General features: G+C 36.7%; 1 protein-coding gene across 1 annotated transcript in view; it reads left to right on the top strand.

Moving 5' to 3' along the window:
* Positions 1 to 19,830, top strand: part of UBE2K (ubiquitin conjugating enzyme E2 K) — a 39,986-nt gene extending 20,156 nt beyond the window's left edge. The window contains exons 3-7 of the mRNA XM_082281608.1: positions 2,965 to 3,023; positions 5,478 to 5,560; positions 14,575 to 14,674; positions 17,995 to 18,123; positions 18,490 to 19,830. Coding sequence (XP_082137734.1) covers positions 2,965 to 3,023; positions 5,478 to 5,560; positions 14,575 to 14,674; positions 17,995 to 18,123; positions 18,490 to 18,564 — 446 coding nt within the window. The 3' untranslated portion in view covers positions 18,565 to 19,830. The remainder of the gene's footprint in view (positions 1 to 2,964; positions 3,024 to 5,477; positions 5,561 to 14,574; positions 14,675 to 17,994; positions 18,124 to 18,489) is intronic.
* The last annotated feature ends 756 nt before the right edge of the window (positions 19,831 to 20,586 follow it).

The raw sequence follows: 20,586 nt of genomic DNA, 5'->3' as shown, positions 1-20,586 counted from the left end.
GATATAGTAAATACCCCTTTTGGGGGGGGCTAAGCTTATTTTTTATTGTGATTATGGCAGGGATCTCATGGAAGAGTAATGTGATTGTATGTTTACTTTAATCTAGAAGGTATATGCATCGAGGAGCAAAATGAGAGTTACTGCCAGCCCAATTTCTGGTGTTTACTGACATTTTAATAATTTGCTTTGGAATGTTAATATTTCTGTTATATAGTTATATGCATTTATTCCCTTACATAATTATGAAGGGCGTGCCATTGTGTGTTGTCTGCATTTTATGACTATTGCAGTAATGCATGCTGCATAATTACTGACTGATGTTTTGTCATCTGTAATCTGAACAGTGACACAGCAAGTAGTGATTTATGAAGAAGAACTTACTAATGCAGTAGTTCTGGTCAGACAGTCCCTGTGATACAGGAGGGAATTCTAGAATCATTGTGAAGTGAAAGAACAGTTGTTGACCGTAGCTGGTGAGGTATCTGAAACCAAACTGCTGCTGCAAAATTTTTTATAGGTGATGTTGGAACATAAGTTAAGAATGACTGAGAGGGAGAATGCCGACTATTGGCAAAATTTACAGCTTATATTTTTCTTCTAGTAGTGTCAACTCATACTGATCAATTATCAGAATATTGCAAGACACAACTTTAATTGAAATGTGTTTACACCCCATGTTAAAACGTGTTTGGAGAGAGGACCTTTGAGAGACTCAATAATGGCTGCTGGGTTTTACTTGATTCAAGAGCTTCTCAGTAGATAGGTTGGGGTTTTGTGGGTTTGGATTTTTTTTTTTTTTAAAGCCTGTATAATATTGGTGTTAATTTCAATCCAAGCTTGCATGTGACCCACAGTAACTCCAAAATTTATAATAAGGTATTTCTTCAAGGGAAATAGCTAAAAATTGCTCTAAATCTTGTGAGACCTGTTCCAGTAGGACTACAGAAGGAGTATTCTGCCATTACTGTTTAATTCAGTTTCAAGCATTAAACAGCTACAAAAAAGCCATACATATGCATACTCTTTAAAAAAATTGCAGAAATGTTCGTATGCAGAAGTCAATATATTAGTCATTTGCATTTTAAATGTAGTATTAAGAAAATTACAGATTTGTTTAGGTTACATCTTTAAGCCTATATTTTTAACTGCGAACTTCAGTGTGAAACAATACTATATAAATAATACTACCAGCTCATCAGTCTCTGGTGAAAAATATTGCTGGCTGAATATTCTGCTAGGCAGAAGACTGTAATAGTTTGTGGTAAGCAGAAGAAATGGTAATACCTAAGCATACATTTCATATTACCTTACAAAATGGTGTGGCAGTAAAATCATAGAAGGACTGATTAATTTTTGTAATCCAGGCACAGTGTAGCTGTTTTGTTTCTTGAAAACAGTTGCTGAATTATGCTTCAATTTAGAGAAAAGGAGAAAGAAACTTCTTTAAGGTCTCTTATTGATGTATGTGTCTTCTAAACTCTTTCTCCTGTACTGCCCTGTAAGTAGACAAGCAATCCATTTAGACATTGACTATTATAATTTTGGATTTATTTGCCTTTCTTATATTGTATTTTCTGTTAAAACTTCTCAAATTACTGTAAAGTGAGAAAAAACCAGCTGTAGACAATAGTGTAAAATATCAAACTGATACTAAATAGTTTCAGGTGGAGTGTATTATACTGGATTACATTTCAGAAGTGAGAGCTCTTAGTAGCTACTAATGTGCTTTTTGGCACAGATAAAGAGATGCCACATACTGTAACGTCGGAGAGGATTGCTTTGAGGCTTTTTTTCCCCTGTGCATCTTGGTGCCAGTATTGTAACTACTTGAGAGTTGGTTTTGTGTAGCCTGATTTGCAGAGTAAATTGCTCTGGAAATCTCAAAGAAAATAGATTGCAAATACTTCAGCTTTGATTCAAGAAAATGTATAAATTGTAACACAGTATGCTGACAGAGGGAAAAGGTTTCTGAAAGAAGAGCAGGAGGTTGAAGAAAAAAATTGCAAGTGAGGATAAATGCTTTCAGCTTTTATAAAAACTAAATGTCTAATTTGGTGCATATGTTTTTTTATACCCTGTTCTTTTTGTCATTGAACTGCTGCCTGACAAATGGCCTTCACTGGGCAGGCAGAGATAGTTTGAGATTGCTCCAGAAGACATAAGTATTGGTAGCGAACTTGAATGTTAACAGAACTATAATGGAAATAGGATAGAGAATGATACTGTGACAAACAGATAAACCTGAGGAATGTTTAAAACTGGGCAGTAGGAGGGGTTCTGTCTGCCAAGCTCATATTATCCTTTATTGTATGCTCTGGTCCTTCATATTATATTAATGGTACTGGTGTGTCAATTGTTTGCAGAATTGGAACAGAAGTAACTACTTGAGGCAGTAATGTAGAACATAATAAAAGTTACACTGGTGCATCCTTTATTGTTTTATTCCCAAAGTCTGGGAGCTTTTCTTAAAGAGTTACTTGAATATATTTGAATTCCAGAAAGTTTAAAATAAAATAACAGGTAATTTAAATTGTGTAATTTGAAGAAAATTTGTCATGAGGTATCAGAAAAAAGTCAAAATAATGTAATATCCTATGTTCAGCCTGAATATTCCTGTGGCCTCTTTTTTCATCTGTTGGGAGATGTTTGGTTCATATTTTGGTATATTTTACTAAAATAAAGCATGGAAATTATAAGATTGGGAATGAGAATGTACACATTAAATATACCTAAGAAGTATAGATATTGATTTGCATGAGCAAACACAGCTTTACTAACTGACTTTATATGCATTTATTTATGAAATAGGTGAAATCTAAATGTATCCCCTAACTAATATTTCTGAGTAAATTTGAATTACTTGAAAATCTGTCCATTTAGATGTGTAAGCTTTAGTGTCATGAAAGACTAAACTTGACTAATTTTCTTCTGGTTTAATTTCCAACTTGTTCTTGTCTTTTGCAGGTGGAAGGTATCAGCTAGAGATAAAAATCCCAGAAACATATCCGTTTAATCCTCCTAAGGTACTGCAAATGCATATTTTTGGAAAATACAGTTTGGCTAACAAGTTGGGTTTGAGTATTCTTATTTCCTTGTTCGCATGTGTAGTCTCTTCTTATTTATTTTTTTTTTTTAATTCTCTTCTAGACAAGGATTGGAACTATTATCTTTAGGTAGAAATAAAGCAGGATGCAAAGCTGTGTCTAGTCAGAAGTATACTCTGATTGTTCCTAAAAGTACAAACTGGCAAATCCTGGAGAGAAGCTTGTGTATTATTAATGACCCTAATGTAGTATCTTTTGACCAGATAAATACAGTTTTCACGTAGTTTTAAATGTTGTAGAGAGTATAGCTGTCTTCCCTCCCTGTCAGCATTGTTGAAGAAATGTCATACTAGGTAGTTATTGGTTCTTTTAATTTCTTGAACTCCGTAAGTATACTTAAAAAGTTCTTGAATCTAACCTACCAACTTTCTAGTCATAATTAAACAGTGGCATGTACAGTGTGTCTCGAAGAAACAACAGAGAAATAGAAGTCTTACTGCAACTCTGTTGAAGGACTAGATAACATGCACACGGATAAGAGATGGCTGTGGTAAAGTCACTCATGTTTTTTCACAACTTACTGACCTTTTAACTTTACTGCATCTTTCTAGAACTTCAGATTTGAGATTCCACTCTGAATAATGTTCTCCCTAGTCACGTGCAGTGGCAGCTGTATATTCCTGTGCCCTGATTTAGTCCACTCTTTGGTGGCTTATGAATCAGTAGACACCTCAGTTGTCTGACTCAACTTCTTGATTGGTTTTCTGTTTGTCTGAAAGATGTCTTTGAACCAAGAATGTGTCCTAGATCCTTATTATTTTCACCCTGATATGTAACTGGGGAAGAGGAGGAAGAGAGAGGTGCCAGTAGCTCATAGGCTCTTTGAATTACTTCCTTGAGGTTGGAGCAAAAGACTCAGAAAATCTTAATGAAATGTCTGTTGGTCTCAGTTCTTTAATCTGCACGTGTTCTGGTGGGAGCTAAAAAAAGGAGAGCTGAAGCAGGTTGCAGACACTGAAAGATGGGTCTGTATACCATGATTTAGTTGCTGCTTTAGGGCTTAGTGGTCTTCATTTCCGGAGTTCATAGGCAGCTGTTAGAAACTCAGTGCACTGTAGCATAGTACTGCTTGTTCTGGAGTCTTGAATTGGAAGCTCTTTTGCTTGTGTCTGGCCCTGCCTTTCATCTGAAAGATTTCTTTAGCTTGGTCAGTACGTGCTTTGACAGCCATTGTTAGCAGTCATTCACTGTGAGAAATTATCTAGTATTTACATTGCTTTTTACATTTTCCAAGTGATTTATAGAGTTGAGGTAGTTAATAAGTGCCTCAGCTGACATGATGGCTTATTTTTGTCCAGGAAAGCAGAACTGTTCTGGTCTTGCCTGTTTAGACACCAGGATTTTAGCCCTGTATGTACAGTCTTTTGCTGTGGTGCCTGACAGATGTGTTCACTGATTTGCTTGCAGGTCAGGGGCAAAAGTTGAAAGATCTGTGCTATACATAAAATGTTTTTCAGGAGTTTGGAGTGAGGAGGAGATGAGAAACAGGTCAAAATCCCTAGAAAGCAGTTAAGGTGCAATCTGAAATCAGGGGTTTGAAGAAAATGAAGGGGGAATTTCCAAAGGCATGTATGTCCTTTCTGAGGACAGCTTTGGTCTCCAAGACCTTTAAGAGAAAATGCTGCTTTTACCTTTCTCAGTGTCTAAAAAAACCTGGGAAACCCAAACCACCAAAACCTGAAGTTAGTAATGCTTTGTGGGTGTGCATACACTTTAGTGTGAAACATGGGACATGATCAATGAGTGAATGCTGGGACTAGATCCTTTCAATAGCAAAGATAAATAATAGTAATCTAGTTAAGTTTTGGGTTGGTGAACAGCTTTCTGTATATGGGGTAGTGAGACAGGATGGCTGTAGAAGTAGTAGCATCCAGCACAGAAATTTTTGTAATGCTTCTGTAGCCAACCATTTAGCTCAACAGTGAGTGATATCCAATTCCTATGTTAAGAGTTCAGGACTTTGTTTAACTTTGTGAAAGCTAGAAAGCCCACTTTTAATAATGTTGGAAGTTTTAGGTCTGTATTTGACCATCTACTTGTCAAAACACTTGTACTGCTGGAGGATATTTCTAACTAGCTTTGTGTCATGCAGGGATGTAAACACATGACATGTGAAAAAGCAGTTAGGGATGAGTTTGGGGAGCTGGAATAGGCAGTTGCCTGTTCTGAGTAAGGCAAGGCTCTAACAAACAGCCTTACAAACTTCAAGCCTCCTGAAATAAGCAGTATCACATCTTACTTCCATTTTTAGTATTACATTTTCTAAATTAGTATTTCTTCATAATATTATTTAAAATGGTGGATTTAAAATGTTTACTTAGTATACTGCTTTTAATTGCTGTTTTTGTTTTTAAAAATTGTCTTGTTTTTTAGGTGCGGTTTATCACCAAAATATGGCATCCTAATATTAGCTCAGTCACTGGGGCCATTTGTTTGGATATTCTGAAAGATCAATGGTAAGATTCCATGTGGGTTTAAATGTGCAAAATCAAGTATACTGGTGTCCTGGATAGGAGACAACAGCTCACCTTGCTTTTAACCTTGTGCTTATAATTTGAGATGTCCTTAAAGCACACATTTTGGTATAGTATTCTGAGGTGCAAATATGCAAATGAAATGCTTGGGTGATCATTTTGGAAAGCACTAAGTACATATTATATACACAGAGAGCTCTTCCAAAAATTTTTGCACTAGGATGAACATTTCATTGTTGACATTTTGGGTGTTTTTGCATAAGTTAATTTTTTATTTTAGTTCTTTACTGTTAACAAATACTACCTATTGCTTCCTTTGATCAGTTAATGTTACTGCAGAAGTTTTAATAGTGAAAATCTGTGGAATAGACTTGTGTCCAAACTAACAGCTGCACTCATTGTTCATTTTGTTTTTCAAAGTAATTGATTTCATGTGGTTTGAAGATTGTGTAACAGTTGTATGATAGATGTGATACCTAATACAGATGGTTATTTTCCTCCATGTCTGCCCCAAAAGAATAGGACTGTAATTGCCCAGCAGATCATACCAGTATCTAATCCATACAAACTTCAAATACTTGTAAAGTTAACAACTTTGTCAAGAGTGCTGTTGGCCAAGCAGACGTCAGTTGGGTTTGAAAGAGAAACTTTAGAGGAGAATGCTGGAGTCTTGCAGGTGACACATTGAGTGTATTAATCTTTTGCAGATGTACAAGATTATAGAAATCATCTGGCACATGATAGTGTAAATTACTGAAATGGAATGATAATGATGATAAGTTCTTGTCTAACTTCTGGAATGGCATATTTTTTCTTACCGTCTGAGAACACTTGATGTTCTTTCAGGCAATAGAATCTTCCAATATGCATGCCATGGTACCTGGTATAGTTTTTCTTATCAGTAAAGCCAGTGCACTTTTGTACCTGCCTCTTAAGTATTCATACCACCCTCCAGTTTTATTGGAGATTAATGACTCTTTAACTGTCTGTCATGGTGTAGCACAGCTTGGATTTTAGTTAAAGAGAACTCCATCAGATTCAGTTTAAAGGCACAGAAAGGCACAGGATTGATTTTCTGGGCATAGAGCAGTGATAGGGATACACATCATAAAGTCACCCCAAGACACTGTCCAAGTACAGTCTCCTGAGAGGTCACGCTCTGAAGCAGGTTAGTGAATTGCCATGAGGTTGTCAGTAAGTATCAAAAGGCAACCTAAAAAAGTCATGAGCTTCTACTTAATTTATGTACTTTTGGGGTTTTTAGTCTAAACCGTTGATATTTGAGAAGGAAGGACAGGAGAGAAGAGTTGACCTGTGTTCTTGTAATCTTTGAGTTATGTCTAGCACAGATAATTTGATCTGTGTCTCATTTCTGTTATTTCTGCTTGATAAAAAATCCTCAAACATAAATATCTTCCTTTGCCAGGAAGTATATGAAATAGGAGTATTGGACCAAGAATTTGACTTCTGTATATTTAAACCAGGTCACACAAGAAGCACCTGTATTATTCCAGTTGTATAGTTATAAAGTCTTCCTTTGAAACACTGTCTTCATTTGGAAGCACTAAGGAGAGAATTTCACAGAACCTGGTGGTGACAGGGGGAGATTTCCTATATACTATTAATCCCTCTTCAGATGATTCTTAATGTAGTGTGATCCCTTCATTTTCTAGTGGTGCTATTTGTAATTTTTGTTTCTTTTCAAATCATAGAATGGTAAATGAAAATCACTTGAGCATTGTTGAAGTGCTTATCAAAGCCTCTGATCCTTTGATAAGAACAGACTTACAGCTGCCTCTGTTGCGTACTTTGAAGCATTTCTGTATTGTTATAGATAAGACTGCTTTTTTCCTGAGTAGCTTCCTAAAACTCACTAAGCAATATGAATGGTTAATATTGTTGAAACAAGTTGTTTATTGTTCTTCAATATATGCAGCTTTAGTTAATTAAGAAATGCCTACATCATAGAATCATAGAATGGTTTGGGTTGGAAGAGACCCTAAAGATCATCTAGTTCCAACCTCCCTGCCATGGAAAGGGACACTTTCCACTAGACCAGGTTAAATCTGAAGTGGCATCATTCATAATACGTGTGCACACAGACAAAAAGAAATATATACAAAGTTACACTTGAGAAAAATTACTCTCGAGTTCAGTGAAATACTTGCAGAAGCCTTTGGATCTTCTCAGTGGGCAAAGGATTAAGCTTTCAGGAATGGTGAGGATATTAGCCCAGGCTTCATAGGCTTTCCATCACCATGCTCGGAGTCTCACTAACTTGAGAGTTTGCTGGATCTGAGAGTCATCCCATTCAAGGAAATGCTGGTCACAGCCTGCTGTGGTCCGGGAGAGCTCAAAGGGTCTCAGTACCACTGTTCATAGATAGGGTCACAGGATGACTATCTTAAATCATCAGTAAATTTCCATCCTGGCCACAAGGATGAGTTGGTAGTTACTGGAATATTCTTTGAGAAGTCCAACAACAAAAGTACTATTCCACTTGGTCTGTTGTTCAGACACAAGGAGGAAGTCTCAAGGCTATTTATTGGAAAACAGGGGCTTGTGAGACAACAGAAGTTCTGGGAGCAGATAGTGTTTTCGATAAACTGAAGGGAACCTAACTGTCCAGATGCCATTAATCCAGGCCGAGACCTAACAAGCATTCCTGAGACCACAGCTGGCCTAAGGAGGGAGCCAGGGGGAGGATGTACCACCGCACACCACCATATTTAAGTTTTCTGCATGTTTAGGTTGAAAAGTGGTTTGAACAAAATAGCTTCATTAGAAAAGAAACAAAAAATAAGCAATACACCCCCCTGATTAATAATTTAATCTTTACATTGTTTTATCAAGCATTCAAAGGTAAATTGGACAAATGCAATTCTGAAATACTCCTGTAGAAGTATTCTAGAAAATATATTTAGTTCCACAATGCCTCTTGTCAAATCTTTTAGCAACAAGATCTGTTTATGAAGTGCCACTTCACTGGCTTTCAATGCTCCTCTTGTTGCTGTGTTTTAATATAAGTCTCAAATTTCACTGCATATCTGTTTTTCAGTGAGGTTTGAGAATTAAAGGACTGGAGAAGTTTGGCCTATGGGCCTTAGCAGGATTTCTGAAAGAATTAATAAGCTGATAAAATACTCATTTATAGATGGTAGATACTAATACTATTAAAAGAATTTAATAGTTTGTATAGTTTTAAAAAGTCTCTTCCCTACTCTCCCGTCCTCTGATAATGATTTTCTGTTCTAATGAGCATAGTTGAGATGATACTCTGCATATTGGCAGGAGGTTTTATCAGTTTGCAAAGTCATGTCTTTAAGTTATTTTTGATGAGTTTAATGCAATTCTTTCTCTACATTGCATGCTTGATGCTGAAATTCTTTGCAGCTGTGGATTTTCTTCATGTTTAGGTGTTTAAGTACTTGTTATGCCAGTTTGTTTGCAAAGTAGCAACTGTTTGCTGGTAGAATTAAAATAGGGGTATGATTTTGTAAAAGGAATACTGTTTATGCTTATCTGACATAATTTTCGTTACGTGGTTTCGCTTACTATGGCCTGTATTTATATTCCAGGCCAGTACTTGGTCTCAAGGTTTTAATTTTAAATATACAATGTATCTAGCACAGTTCATTGAAACCTGAGAACTAAATTACTTGAAAGCTGTTCGGCATAAATCCCTCGAGCAGAGATTATTAAGTGAATGTGTCGTGGCTGGATATATGGCTACAAAAAATCTCTTGGCTTTTGTGGTTTTGACAGTCAATAATAAATAATTTTTTGTTGTAGTGACTCTACTGGAGGATTCATGCTTCAGTTTTAGTTGGGATGCAGAAATCATTATAAGAGATAATACAATTTGAATAGATAAATAAGCAGCAGCCAGCTTGTAATCATCTTCCTGGGCACCCAGAACTGCTGGATTTTGTTCAGGGTGTTTGAGGAGCACTGAAGCTTCTTAAAACTTTGAGAAAATTGCAGAGAATATTAACATGGTTTGAGGGAACCCTTCAGCAAGCAGGCTTTCCCCTCTGTGCTGTGTGAAAGCTATTCTATTATGCTTTTTAAAAAATTTTCTCTGATGCGTGCCCGGTCTTGTATTTGTCCTGTAAATATGCAACAGGCTTCTACTCAAAGGCCTTATTAATTTCCTTCCAGATTCCATAAGCCATTGGAACAAGGTGCCAGAGATTTTTGCTTGGATTAACAAGATTATTTATTTCACAAATGGAACAAATATTGCAGATTATTTGGAAAAAAATGTTCCTGTAGCCATGTTTGGTTGACAGAGTAGAGTAGCAATCTGCTGGCTGCAGCTGCTCTCGGCATTCTGCTGGGTTACCTCTTGGAATAATGAAAGAGATTGTTTCCTAGAGAAGAATGTAAAGAACATAAGTAAAAACTTCCTAAATGGAGAATTAGTTCACCTTTAAAACTGAAGAAGAAAAATAAAACCTGGCAGTGTTTTGTAATCCTCTTAGGACTCTCTCAGCCCATCAGAAGGTAAAAGAGATTTCTTTCCTCGGGCATGCTGGGTACAGCTGGCTTGCTGTGCCTTTTAATGTTAACACTATAGTCACCCAAACTAGGGGTGCTCTTTTTTAATGGAAATGCCCTAAGATATTATCTAAAAAAAGAGGAAAAATGTGTAAGTGAACAAAATGTATATCAGCTCTCTTTGTTCTGTTTCAATCCAGATTTTCCTTATGGTTTAGCAAATGCAATGCCAGTAGAAAGCCAGGCTTTTGGTTTGGATGTCCAGAGTGGAAGCTTTTAATTTCAAGTTCTCTGAGGGGACAGTGCCCCTGTAGGGAGCTCTCTGCAGCTCACTGGTGCATGATAGTGGCCTACTCCCGTTTTGCAGATGGCAAACCTGCAAGCTTGCATGATAGCTAAGCAACATTTTGGGATGGGAGTGGGAGTCAAGGGTTATTGTAAGCTTTAGGAGCAAACAGGATCCAGTAATGCCATGGGACAAAGGCAAATAGGAAATTTTACCTTTAAAATTCATTCTGCAAGCTGGCTGCTTGTTCCTGGTGATTGGTCAGGTTTTTGTTGAAGTAGTGTACCTGCTTAGAGAGTTGTTGTACAAGAAAGATGGGAACCATAGGAAAAATCCAGAATGAAGTACACAAGAATAATGGTCTAAGCAAAAACAATGTACAGTGAAAGATTGGGAAGCCATCTCAGTGTGCAGAATATCAAGCATTGTGAAAAACTGAAGTAAATTTTCCAAGAGCCTTCTAAGGCTTTGGTTAAGAACAGATCAGACAGGAGTCTGTCAGGAGTGATACAAAACCTTGCCTTTGGCAAGGAGGAGAGAGCAAACGTAAAATGCAACCATGAAGCTCACTTGAGTTACCAAAGAGAATTGCTTGAACTCCATGAGCTGTTGCACATAAATCCATCCACACCTGGAAGTAAACTTCAAATGTAAGAAGAGTTGGAAATACCTAATTTTTTCAGGGTTCTATTCTGGATCAATAAACTTCAAGGTACGTTGGAAAATTCAGAAGACCTGTATCTTTGCACTGGAAATTCGTTTTAAGGAAAATACAGCTTGCTTATTTTTTTTTTCTTCCCCTGGACATTCTTCTCTAGCGTGTGAAGATGTAGGGGAGGGGATGTGTGTGTTTGTGTGTATGTGTTGGGATTTTTAGCTTTGTGGGACTATCAGTATAGATTTTCTTTCAGAATTGATGATCGGAATTGTTTTTGCTTTTTGCTGATGAGGAACAGGTCCTGCCCTACTGGTATCTGTAAATACAATTCTAGGCAGTCATTTCCATTCACTGTGTTCTCCCAAAAGAAGGTAACACTTCTTTGGGAGAAGTGAAAAAAGAAGAGCTTTTAAGTTCATGGGAAATCAGAATCTATTTTTAGCTGTCCCTTCAGTTTCTTCTGTGAATCTTATTATATATCTGAAAAATTCGACTAAGCTAATGTAGAAAACAATAAGCTTTTTTTTACTTTCTTTGATCAGGAAAGCTAATTGGTGTTCTAAATGTAGAAGATTTTAGATGGTTGTATGATAGTTACACAAAATATGTCAGTTTTTCTTTACCATTAATCACAAACTTTTAATTTCTTCTTTTACAGCAATTGAAGCTGTAATGGATTTTCTTTTATGATTTAAGGATACTTCTTTCAATGTTTATGTCCAATAAAACTGTCTTATGATGCATGAGATGGGAAAGCAGTTTTGAGATATGAGACTTGAAAATAAGTTGTAAGCTACATTTTTAAGACTTTTTACAAATGTAGCTAAACCAATCTTGTCTGAAACTTACGATTTCAGAGTTTAAATTCTCTGATCATATAGTCATCTGTATATCTAAATGGATAAGTTGTTGCTTTTTATTGTTATTTTGAAATTGGACTGTGAGAAGTGCCAGTATGCTTTGTATAAAAATCTACAAATATAACAGATGAACAGGGATTGAAAGGACCTGGCAGTCTTGAAAGGCAGAGACGGCTGGAGACAGCTGGTGTCCATGGCACCTTTGGTTCTTAGTGATGCCCCCTGCTCCCCAAAGTGTATTTTATACTCCTAGAAGGTACAGTGGAAGTGGAAGTAAATTGCATGTAAAAGTGGCACAAGAGGCTGCAATCCTTTTTATGTCATCTTGTCTACATTTTCAGATGTATCTAAAGTAGAAGGATTTCTGCAAAGGAAAGGGCAGAACAGCTTTTATTTGGAGAAAATAACTATAACATTAGTTATTGTTGATAGATATTTCATGGGAAGTCTGTCTTTAAAACTACAGTAACTAACATAATAAAATTACTTAACTGGGAAAAAAGACTCTAGATTTTATAGTGGGTGTGGTAGATATTATAGTACCTGAAATTCACTGCATAAAAATAAAAATTATTAAATCCATTTGAGCATAGTAAGGCCTGAATGACTTAGTGTCCCATGACACCTGAATGCTGGAATAGTAAATATGTTTTATTACATTCCGGTAATATTAGCAGATGAGACTGTGAATTATGTCATCAATGTGTACATTAAATAGGTTAATTTCAAGATAGTATAAACCAGTAGAGATTACAAACCCAAGGAAATGATAAGAGCAAAATAGCATCAGGTACATGTAAAGAAAAGAAAATTACTGAGGAATAGATTTGGATGAGGAGAATTTTATGTTGTGATGGTTTTGTGATTTTTCAGAACTCAGATTTAAAAGCATAAGGATTTTTTTTTAAGATATAAGTCTACGAAGTTCAGCTTAAGGGACTTCAAGCCAGTGTGGCAGTTGGAATGAGACACTATGTGCTAATTAAAATCTCTGTCATTTGGGATGTTTCTCACTTGCAGTTTGATGTAGAACACTGCACTGCGAAAGCTCAGCAATAATTATCAAGCTAAAAAATAAGTTACTGAGAAAAATCTTCTAGAATTAGAAACAATTAAGGGAGAATGGCATGTTTGAATGGTTAGTGACACAGCAAGAAAGCTGTGAATGTAAGCATCTAGGAACATAATATTTGGGTGCCACAAATGTACCTCTGACATTTTACCAGCATCTATTCTTTGTTCATTGGTACACACTGCTCAAGTACCTTAATACAGTGACTCAGTACTGGAAAATACATAAATTTCTGAAACCTAAGCCTGGGAAGGGATTTGCACACTGTTTCCTTTGTAGCTGGATCAAACTGTATCAGGTCAAACTGTTCCCCACCTATTCTAACAAACTCTTTCCATTTATTTGCAACCTTCTGAAAAAAAGAAACTGTTTTCTGTTGATTGAAAATTGAGCTTTGTTTGTAAGAAATTGGATGTCTGTGTTTCACAACTTCGCTCTGGCATTCATGTGACATAATCACTTTGTTCAAATCTAAAATGTTGCATTTTCCCCACTCACCTTGCTACTAGTTCTTAAGCAGAGTAAACAGATCTGTGTATTGGTTTGAACGTCTGTGCCATTGCCACAATGATTTAAGAGTCCAGTTAACTCTTCAAATCAGAAATACTCAACTTTCTCAGAGTCTGTGGGGTTCTTACTTGGTTTCCAGTGTACGCCAACTGAAATGGTAGATCAGAGGTTTTATTTATGATTAAAATCTAATGAAACTGTGTAAGTGTTACAACTTTCCATACTTCTGGTGTGTAAGAATTTCATACAATTGCTTTTAAGGGTTTATTGACTTCTCTGAGCATACTGGATTTTCTTGTACTAAATTATTGAAGTGTCTTATTCTAAATACACTTGGAGATCAGGATAAATGATAAGAACCTAAAACCTTAGAAGTTCCAACTCCAGAACTGTGCTACCTTCAACAGGGTTCTTTCACAGGGGCAAAGAGTGACTTTACAGGACCGTTGTGACTACAGAATGTTTCTGGCTGCCGACAGTCGTGTCAGGTTGTAGTGAGAGGAAGCCAAGGAAGTATTTTGATAGCACATTCCATAATTAGCCTAACCATTTTACTATTGTAGTAGTAATTAACTATGTAAATGCTTCAACTTTGTTGAAAAATGTCATATTAAAACTGGTGCGAAGAGATCTAATGTGTAGAGTTCCTTACCTGTTACACATGTTTAAAATGTAGGTCGCTGCTCCTGCACGAGGAGTGCCGGCAGAGGGAGCATCCGCAGCCTGCCGGCCCCGCCCCGCCCCGGGACGAGGTGCTGCTACCGGCAGTGAGGGAGAATGACACAAGCCATTTCGGCGTTGGTTTTTTGCGGCTTTTTTTTCCCCAGATGAAATGAATTACAATAAGTGGGCATGGTGAAATGTGTAGGTCAAGGTACTTTCCAAAAACTTCAGAAAGCACTGTTGATAGGAAAGTCCATGTATAAAACCTTATTTAAATATATATACAAAGCAGTATTTTGATAACTATAAGCTGCAGCAGTTTAAAATTATGTTCCTTGGACTTACAATCTGTAGACGATCCCATATCTTCTATGATAGTAGTACAGCCACAAGGGTGAATACAGACATGGGATATGGTAAAGGATTTTTTTAAATTTTCAATTTCAGGGCAGCAGCAATGACTCTAAGAACAGTGTTGTTATCACTGCAAGCATTGTTGGCAGCTGCAGAACCAGATGATCCACAAGATGCGGTAGTGGCAAACCAGGTAAGATACTCAGTTGACTGTGATTTTTAAACACTTCTGTAATCTTTGCTGAGTCAGGTGAGGTCCCAAGGCTTACAGGAGGTAAAAGACTTTAAACAATTTATCATAAAATTGCATATAGTAAATGTGAGCTGCTACAGTGTTTTGTGCTCTTTTTGAATTCTAGAGTGAGTATTAGTTACTCTACAGTGTCAGAAGGTTTTGTCCTTTATTTATATCACCTTGTGAGAAATATCAGGAGATAACAGCATAGTAAAATGAATTCCAGTATACCTTGCCTTTTAAAATCTAAGGCTTCCAGTATAAGAAAAGCAATATGCTGTTGGTTTAAAATGAGTTTTAACTTGGTGGTGTTAGTTGTATTTGGCTTGGTATGAAGCTCCTCTTCTAGATTAATATGAATATTGTTGAGCACTGTATTTGTTTAATGTCAAAATATTATGAGTAATAACTTGGGGATAACTGTTTTAATCACTGGTTGAATTGCTATCAGTAAAATTTTGTAGTCAACAAGGTTTGTTGCCTTTCAGACATTAGTGATAATTTTTAATACCAATAAATAAATGTCAGTGGGATCTTAGGCCATACCTGGACTGCCATGATTCTGTTTAAATTGTTGATGAAGGAGAGAAACAGTCTTTCCTCTGGCGATTCTGAACAAGGTCCTAAGTATGTGTGTGTTCTCCTTTCTACTCTGGGGCGAGAGAGAGAGGCAGCCTGGCTTCCCCACTGACTGGCAGTCAGGGTGTATTTCAGTAAAAGAAGAACAAAGCAAGTTGATGCTGGAAGAACCTTCTATCTCACCTGTGTCTTCTGTAAGTCAGAACCCTCCAGGATAGGGTGACAAGGTGTGCACTCCTTCCTCTAAAACTCAGTGCAGGATGATAAGCATTTTTCAGACCTGTCGGGATTTGGGGGAAACGTGGAGATTAGAGGTAGTCCATTGCACTGCTGGGTGCATGAGAGCTGTGTGCCACCACTCTACTTAGTAAGTACAGAAGGCTTGCTTGTGGGATTCTGCAGTAAGGCTGCTCTGAAGAAATGTCCATGAACAGTTCTGTCAGGCTGAATTGCTCTGCCCAGGGAGAAGTGTTGTAAAGGCCAGAAAGGCCACCAGGCATATCCCTGCACTGTTTTTTTTCTGGATGTATGCCCTTGCTGTCGCATTCCCTCTTCATTAAAAAAAAACACTATATCCTTTTTCACAAAGGTAGTGTTTCCTGTTCTGGCTCTGATGGTAGAATTTTGTGTGGGAATCATAACAGTAGAAGCACTTGAGCTGGTAAGAGTTTTTTCTCAGGCAAAAAACTTCATGAAACTTTCTAGATTCCAAAGAGCAATTTTCCAGGCTGCCCCTCAGGTGCTTGTGGGGGTGTGTCCAGTGTGACTGTGGGACTGTGGCATGGCTGATGTAGAGAGGATTCTGTTTACCCTGTTTCCTGCAAATATCTGCATGAAAACTATACTGGGGTTTGGCCTTGAGTTACAGGCATGTGTAAGTAGGAAGTGATTATAATGGTTTTGAGAGATATGTTGGTAAACACCTGTTTCCTTCATGTGTTTATTTGGTGTTGGGGTCTCTTTTACTTTGTTAGGGTTTGATTGCGTTTTCCAAAACAAAAATTCCCAAGGCATGAATTTATTCTCCACACTTGTGCTATTTTACTAAACTGTGTGTCGTCCAGGTAAATGGCAATGTTGTACAAGCTCTTGAGCTGAATCCCAGGGAGAGCTCCTGTTTGAGTAAGAGCAGTATTTTCAGACACCAGCTGTCTGGTGTGCAAGTTGCTCTGGTTGCTGGTTTTTTTTCAGTACAGCAACATGAGCTGCCTCAGATTCCTGATACCAAAACATCAGCAAAAGTTGGCTTTAGGCTTTTCTCAATTCAGTGAGAAAATTCAGGATTATTTACAGATACCCAAGTGAAGGAATTCTATTAATAGAGCACTGAAACCTAGTTCTGAGTAAAATTCAATTACGACTAATCCTTTGGACTAGAAAGCTAGTTGCTTTTTAGGCTTGGCAGTGTTCTCAAAAATACTTTAAAAAAATTAATTGGGGGAAGACCTCTTAAGAGCAGAAGAAAATAGTACTTCAGTATGCTACTGGTGTTTACCTTAATCCTTCCTCTTTTTTAGTCATTACACCAAAAGAAATTTATTACAGACCACTGTATTCATAACAGTGATTTATTTCCAACAATAGATTGCCTCCCATGTTTGTTTTAATGCCATTAATGCCACCAGATAGTAAATACACAAATTATGACCCGTGGATCAGAATTAGAGGGAAGTGGGCAAGGCATGCAAAGCAGTGTAGTTGGTGTGGGTTTTTGTAGGAGAGGCAAAATGAAATGTACTGCATTTTACATGCTTTATAGATCTAATTATTATTTTCATGTATGAATGAAATGTCTAAGAATGATAATCAGCCATGTTTCTGTCCTTAAAATGTACCTAAATATTTGAAAAACGTATTTGCTAATATCTTGTTTTATTAAAGTGATGATTTAAGGGAAGAGGGGTTTTTTTTTTAAGACAAAAAACTTGATACTGCATACCAAAGTTGTTAAAATGGGAAAATTATTTAACTTTTCTGAGTACAGTTTATGACAGATGACCCACTTTCTTGGCAGTTGAGTTCTTGGCACACACTAAAAATTCTCTGTGATATGGTCCAGTCTGTTGTTTATTGGAAAACTAGTTAGTGACGAGATTGGTCTAAATAATATAGTTACATACTGGCATGATTCCTTGCTTTTTGCACTTGCTCACCCATTTTTCAGCCCTTCTTCTGTCACCTGTGTGATCAAGATCCTCATTCTCAGGAAGAAGTCTGGTAGTAGAATGTTAGTCCAGACTGAAAAACTGCAGACCTACTTGCAGTGCGTAAAACCATATATTTTTTTAATGATTAGAGAAATGCATTAGAGTAGTACACAGTACCATGTTCAGGAGATGTTAACATAGGGATAATTTGTACTCTGTCACACTGAATATAAATTTTCAGCAGCTGTGCTAAATATAGGTACTTCGCTTGGGTCGGTGCAATTGAGAGCAATACCTGGTTGTACACATTAAATACCCATAGTGCAAAATTTGACCTGAAGACAAACTCATTATATCAAATGCTTGCATAGGTTTACTCTTTGTGTAATCCTCACCTCTAAATTTACTTCAAAAATAGCAGCATGATCAGTATGAAACACTGTGGAAGATATTGTAGGAAGAATGATGGATTGCAGTTTGCCATATTGTCTTGCTGTGTGGTTAGATTGCTGAGATTTAACTTTCACCTTTTCCCCCCTCTCTTTTGTGTAGTACAAACAAAATCCAGAAATGTTTAAACAGACAGCTCGACTTTGGGCACATGTGTATGCTGGAGCACCAGTTTCTAGTCCAGAATACACCAAAAAAATAGAAAACCTTTGTGCTATGGGCTTTGATAGGGTAAGTATAAATAACTTAAAATATTTTTCGCTAAGGGCAGGCCAAGTATATGTGTATAAATACAGGAAGTCATCAATAGCATCAGAATCTACTGAAGTAGATTTGCTACTTCCATGATGTTGTGTAGATCTAATTATTCTGTTTTGCTTATTATTTTTAAGAATTGGAGTTTTAAAATACTACGCTACAGATAAATCTTGTGAGCTACCCCTGTCTTTTTGAAACAATTATTCTATAAATTATTATTTGGTATTTAAGAAATGGTAAACTCATGTGTTTTGATTAATCTGTGAACTTTTCATTCCACCTTCTGGAGCTGCAGGTTCACGCACTGAAAATATTATTGCTTTTGTTTTCTCATTGCAGAATGCAGTAATAGTGGCCTTGTCTTCAAAATCATGGGATGTAGAGACTGCAACAGAATTACTCCTGAGTAACTGAGCCATATAGAGAGAGCTGCTTCTGTAGTCCAGCTTGCCCCTTCTGGAGGAGCATCACCATCTGTTATTCCTAGGATTCTATATAGATTCTCTTTCAAAACTGGCACTCTTGCCTGATGATGCTATCTAGGCACTATTGGAGACTGAAAAAAAACGCTCTGTAAATAAAGCTAATTAAACGTCTGTGTAAATTTAAAAAGGGGAAATACTTTAATTTTTTTTCTTACTAAATATTGTAAAAATTCTTTGAGCTCAGCTAAGATAATGGGGGAAAACCATGCCTACTTTAGTGTTTAGCAGTGTGACAAAGACTAGCAGGAACTTGCTTCAGGATTTTGATTTAGTAATTCAGAAAGCAACATTTTGAGTGTTAGTCATCAAAATTGTTGGTGCCACTCATCACAGTTATCTTACTGTTTTTAACATGGATCCTATGTGCCTGTGGATTGACCTATATTTGCATGCTTGTACTTAATAGACATATTAGGTAGGGTCGCTGAAGAGAGCACCATTGAAATACTCAATTGCTTTTGTAATTTTTTTCCTGACAGACTTTCAAGACTTACCCAAAGTTCCAAATGGTGACCTATTCAGAACCATTTTCTTTCTAGCTTATTAATTGGGAAACCTGATTCTCCTCTCCCTTACATCATACTGTTGATTATGTTTCATCATCTGTGGGTATTATGTGTGCCATTGCAGTAGTCTAGGCTCCCCTTTAAAAATATAGATTTTGATTTATCAGTAGTGATTTTCATGCATCATGTTTTCTACACAATCATGTAAGGAGTATGCTTTGATACAGCACAAAAAGATGGAGCTGGTTTCATTTCCTTTTTTTTTGTTTTAAATAGCTGTAAAGTGTTCTTCAGTACATTCTGGATAATATGATTTCATGCAGTTCGAAGGAAGACAAAGCTGATTCTCCAGTGTACTGAGAATGAAAAAAAAAATTTTTGAGTACTTGATATGATGCAATCAGCTGCTTTTTGCAGCGGTTTTCTAGCTTTATTTTGGGCTTCAGTTTAAGGATTGCTTACCAGGTACTTTAAAATTCATCCTTGCTTGCATTTTTCTCTGGTTAACACATGGAGGCTGTGTTGGTGTTTTTACTGTACATACTTCAAATGCACATAGAAGTAGAAGTGTGTTCTCAATTTAGCTTTTTTTTGGATTGATGTTTCTGATAAACGAGAACTGAAATCTTACCTTGGCTTGTACATACAGTCAGTCTTTTTATTTGTATTAAAATGACATTTCATCCTGAGTGCAAAAGCTTGAAAATTATTAGTCTTGCAACTTCAAACACTAGTACATCTATTTAAAGAGAGCTGTAATGTCTTTGTGAATATGATGCTAACTTTTGAGAGTATATCTGACAAGGAAGTTCAGAGAAATCCTGAGACTAGAGAGTGGGGATTGTGGATAATGGAGTACTGTATCAGTCATCTTTTCTATGACTCTTATATTTTGTTCTGTTTTTTTTTTTCCTCCTAAGCTGTGGATTAATAGGGTGGGGAAATATATGCCTACTTGGGGTTTTTCTAGAGCTATGAAGTACAAATAGAAATAGTTTTGTACTTCATAGTCTGTTTATAACTCACACTAGATGAAATCAGGAACATTATGGTATCTGTTAAATACCTGAAGCATAGTAGTGGGGAACAGAACCAGAAAACAGAGCTGTCGAGACCTGGCTAGTTCTGGGATGTTCCCCGTACTGCTCTGTCTGATGTGTCCAAACTTAAAACAGGGCACAAACAGTAAATACTTTGAACTCATATCAGTGCAATACTAAATGCATTTGCTTAGTCTTTATACTTACTGCTTTTTAAGGTGTAGTCAGTGATCAGTTTTCTTGGGTTTTCTTGAGTTAGTGTAAATCATTTGCAATGATGCCAAAGGAAATGAGTTGTTTTGACTTTCCGTATATTTATTTATTTTTTTAACAAGAAGGTGCTACTGTTCAGCTGGTTTGCTAGATGAAAACCAGGGACGGTAGGAAACTGGCAAAATGCTACTT

Source organism: Coloeus monedula (genome assembly GCF_965178545.1).
Source record: "Coloeus monedula genome assembly, chromosome: 5".
Taxonomy (NCBI): Eukaryota; Metazoa; Chordata; class Aves; order Passeriformes; family Corvidae; genus Coloeus; species Coloeus monedula.
The sequence above is the reverse complement of the archived record's forward strand: the minus strand, read 5'-3'. Positions and strand labels throughout refer to the sequence as shown.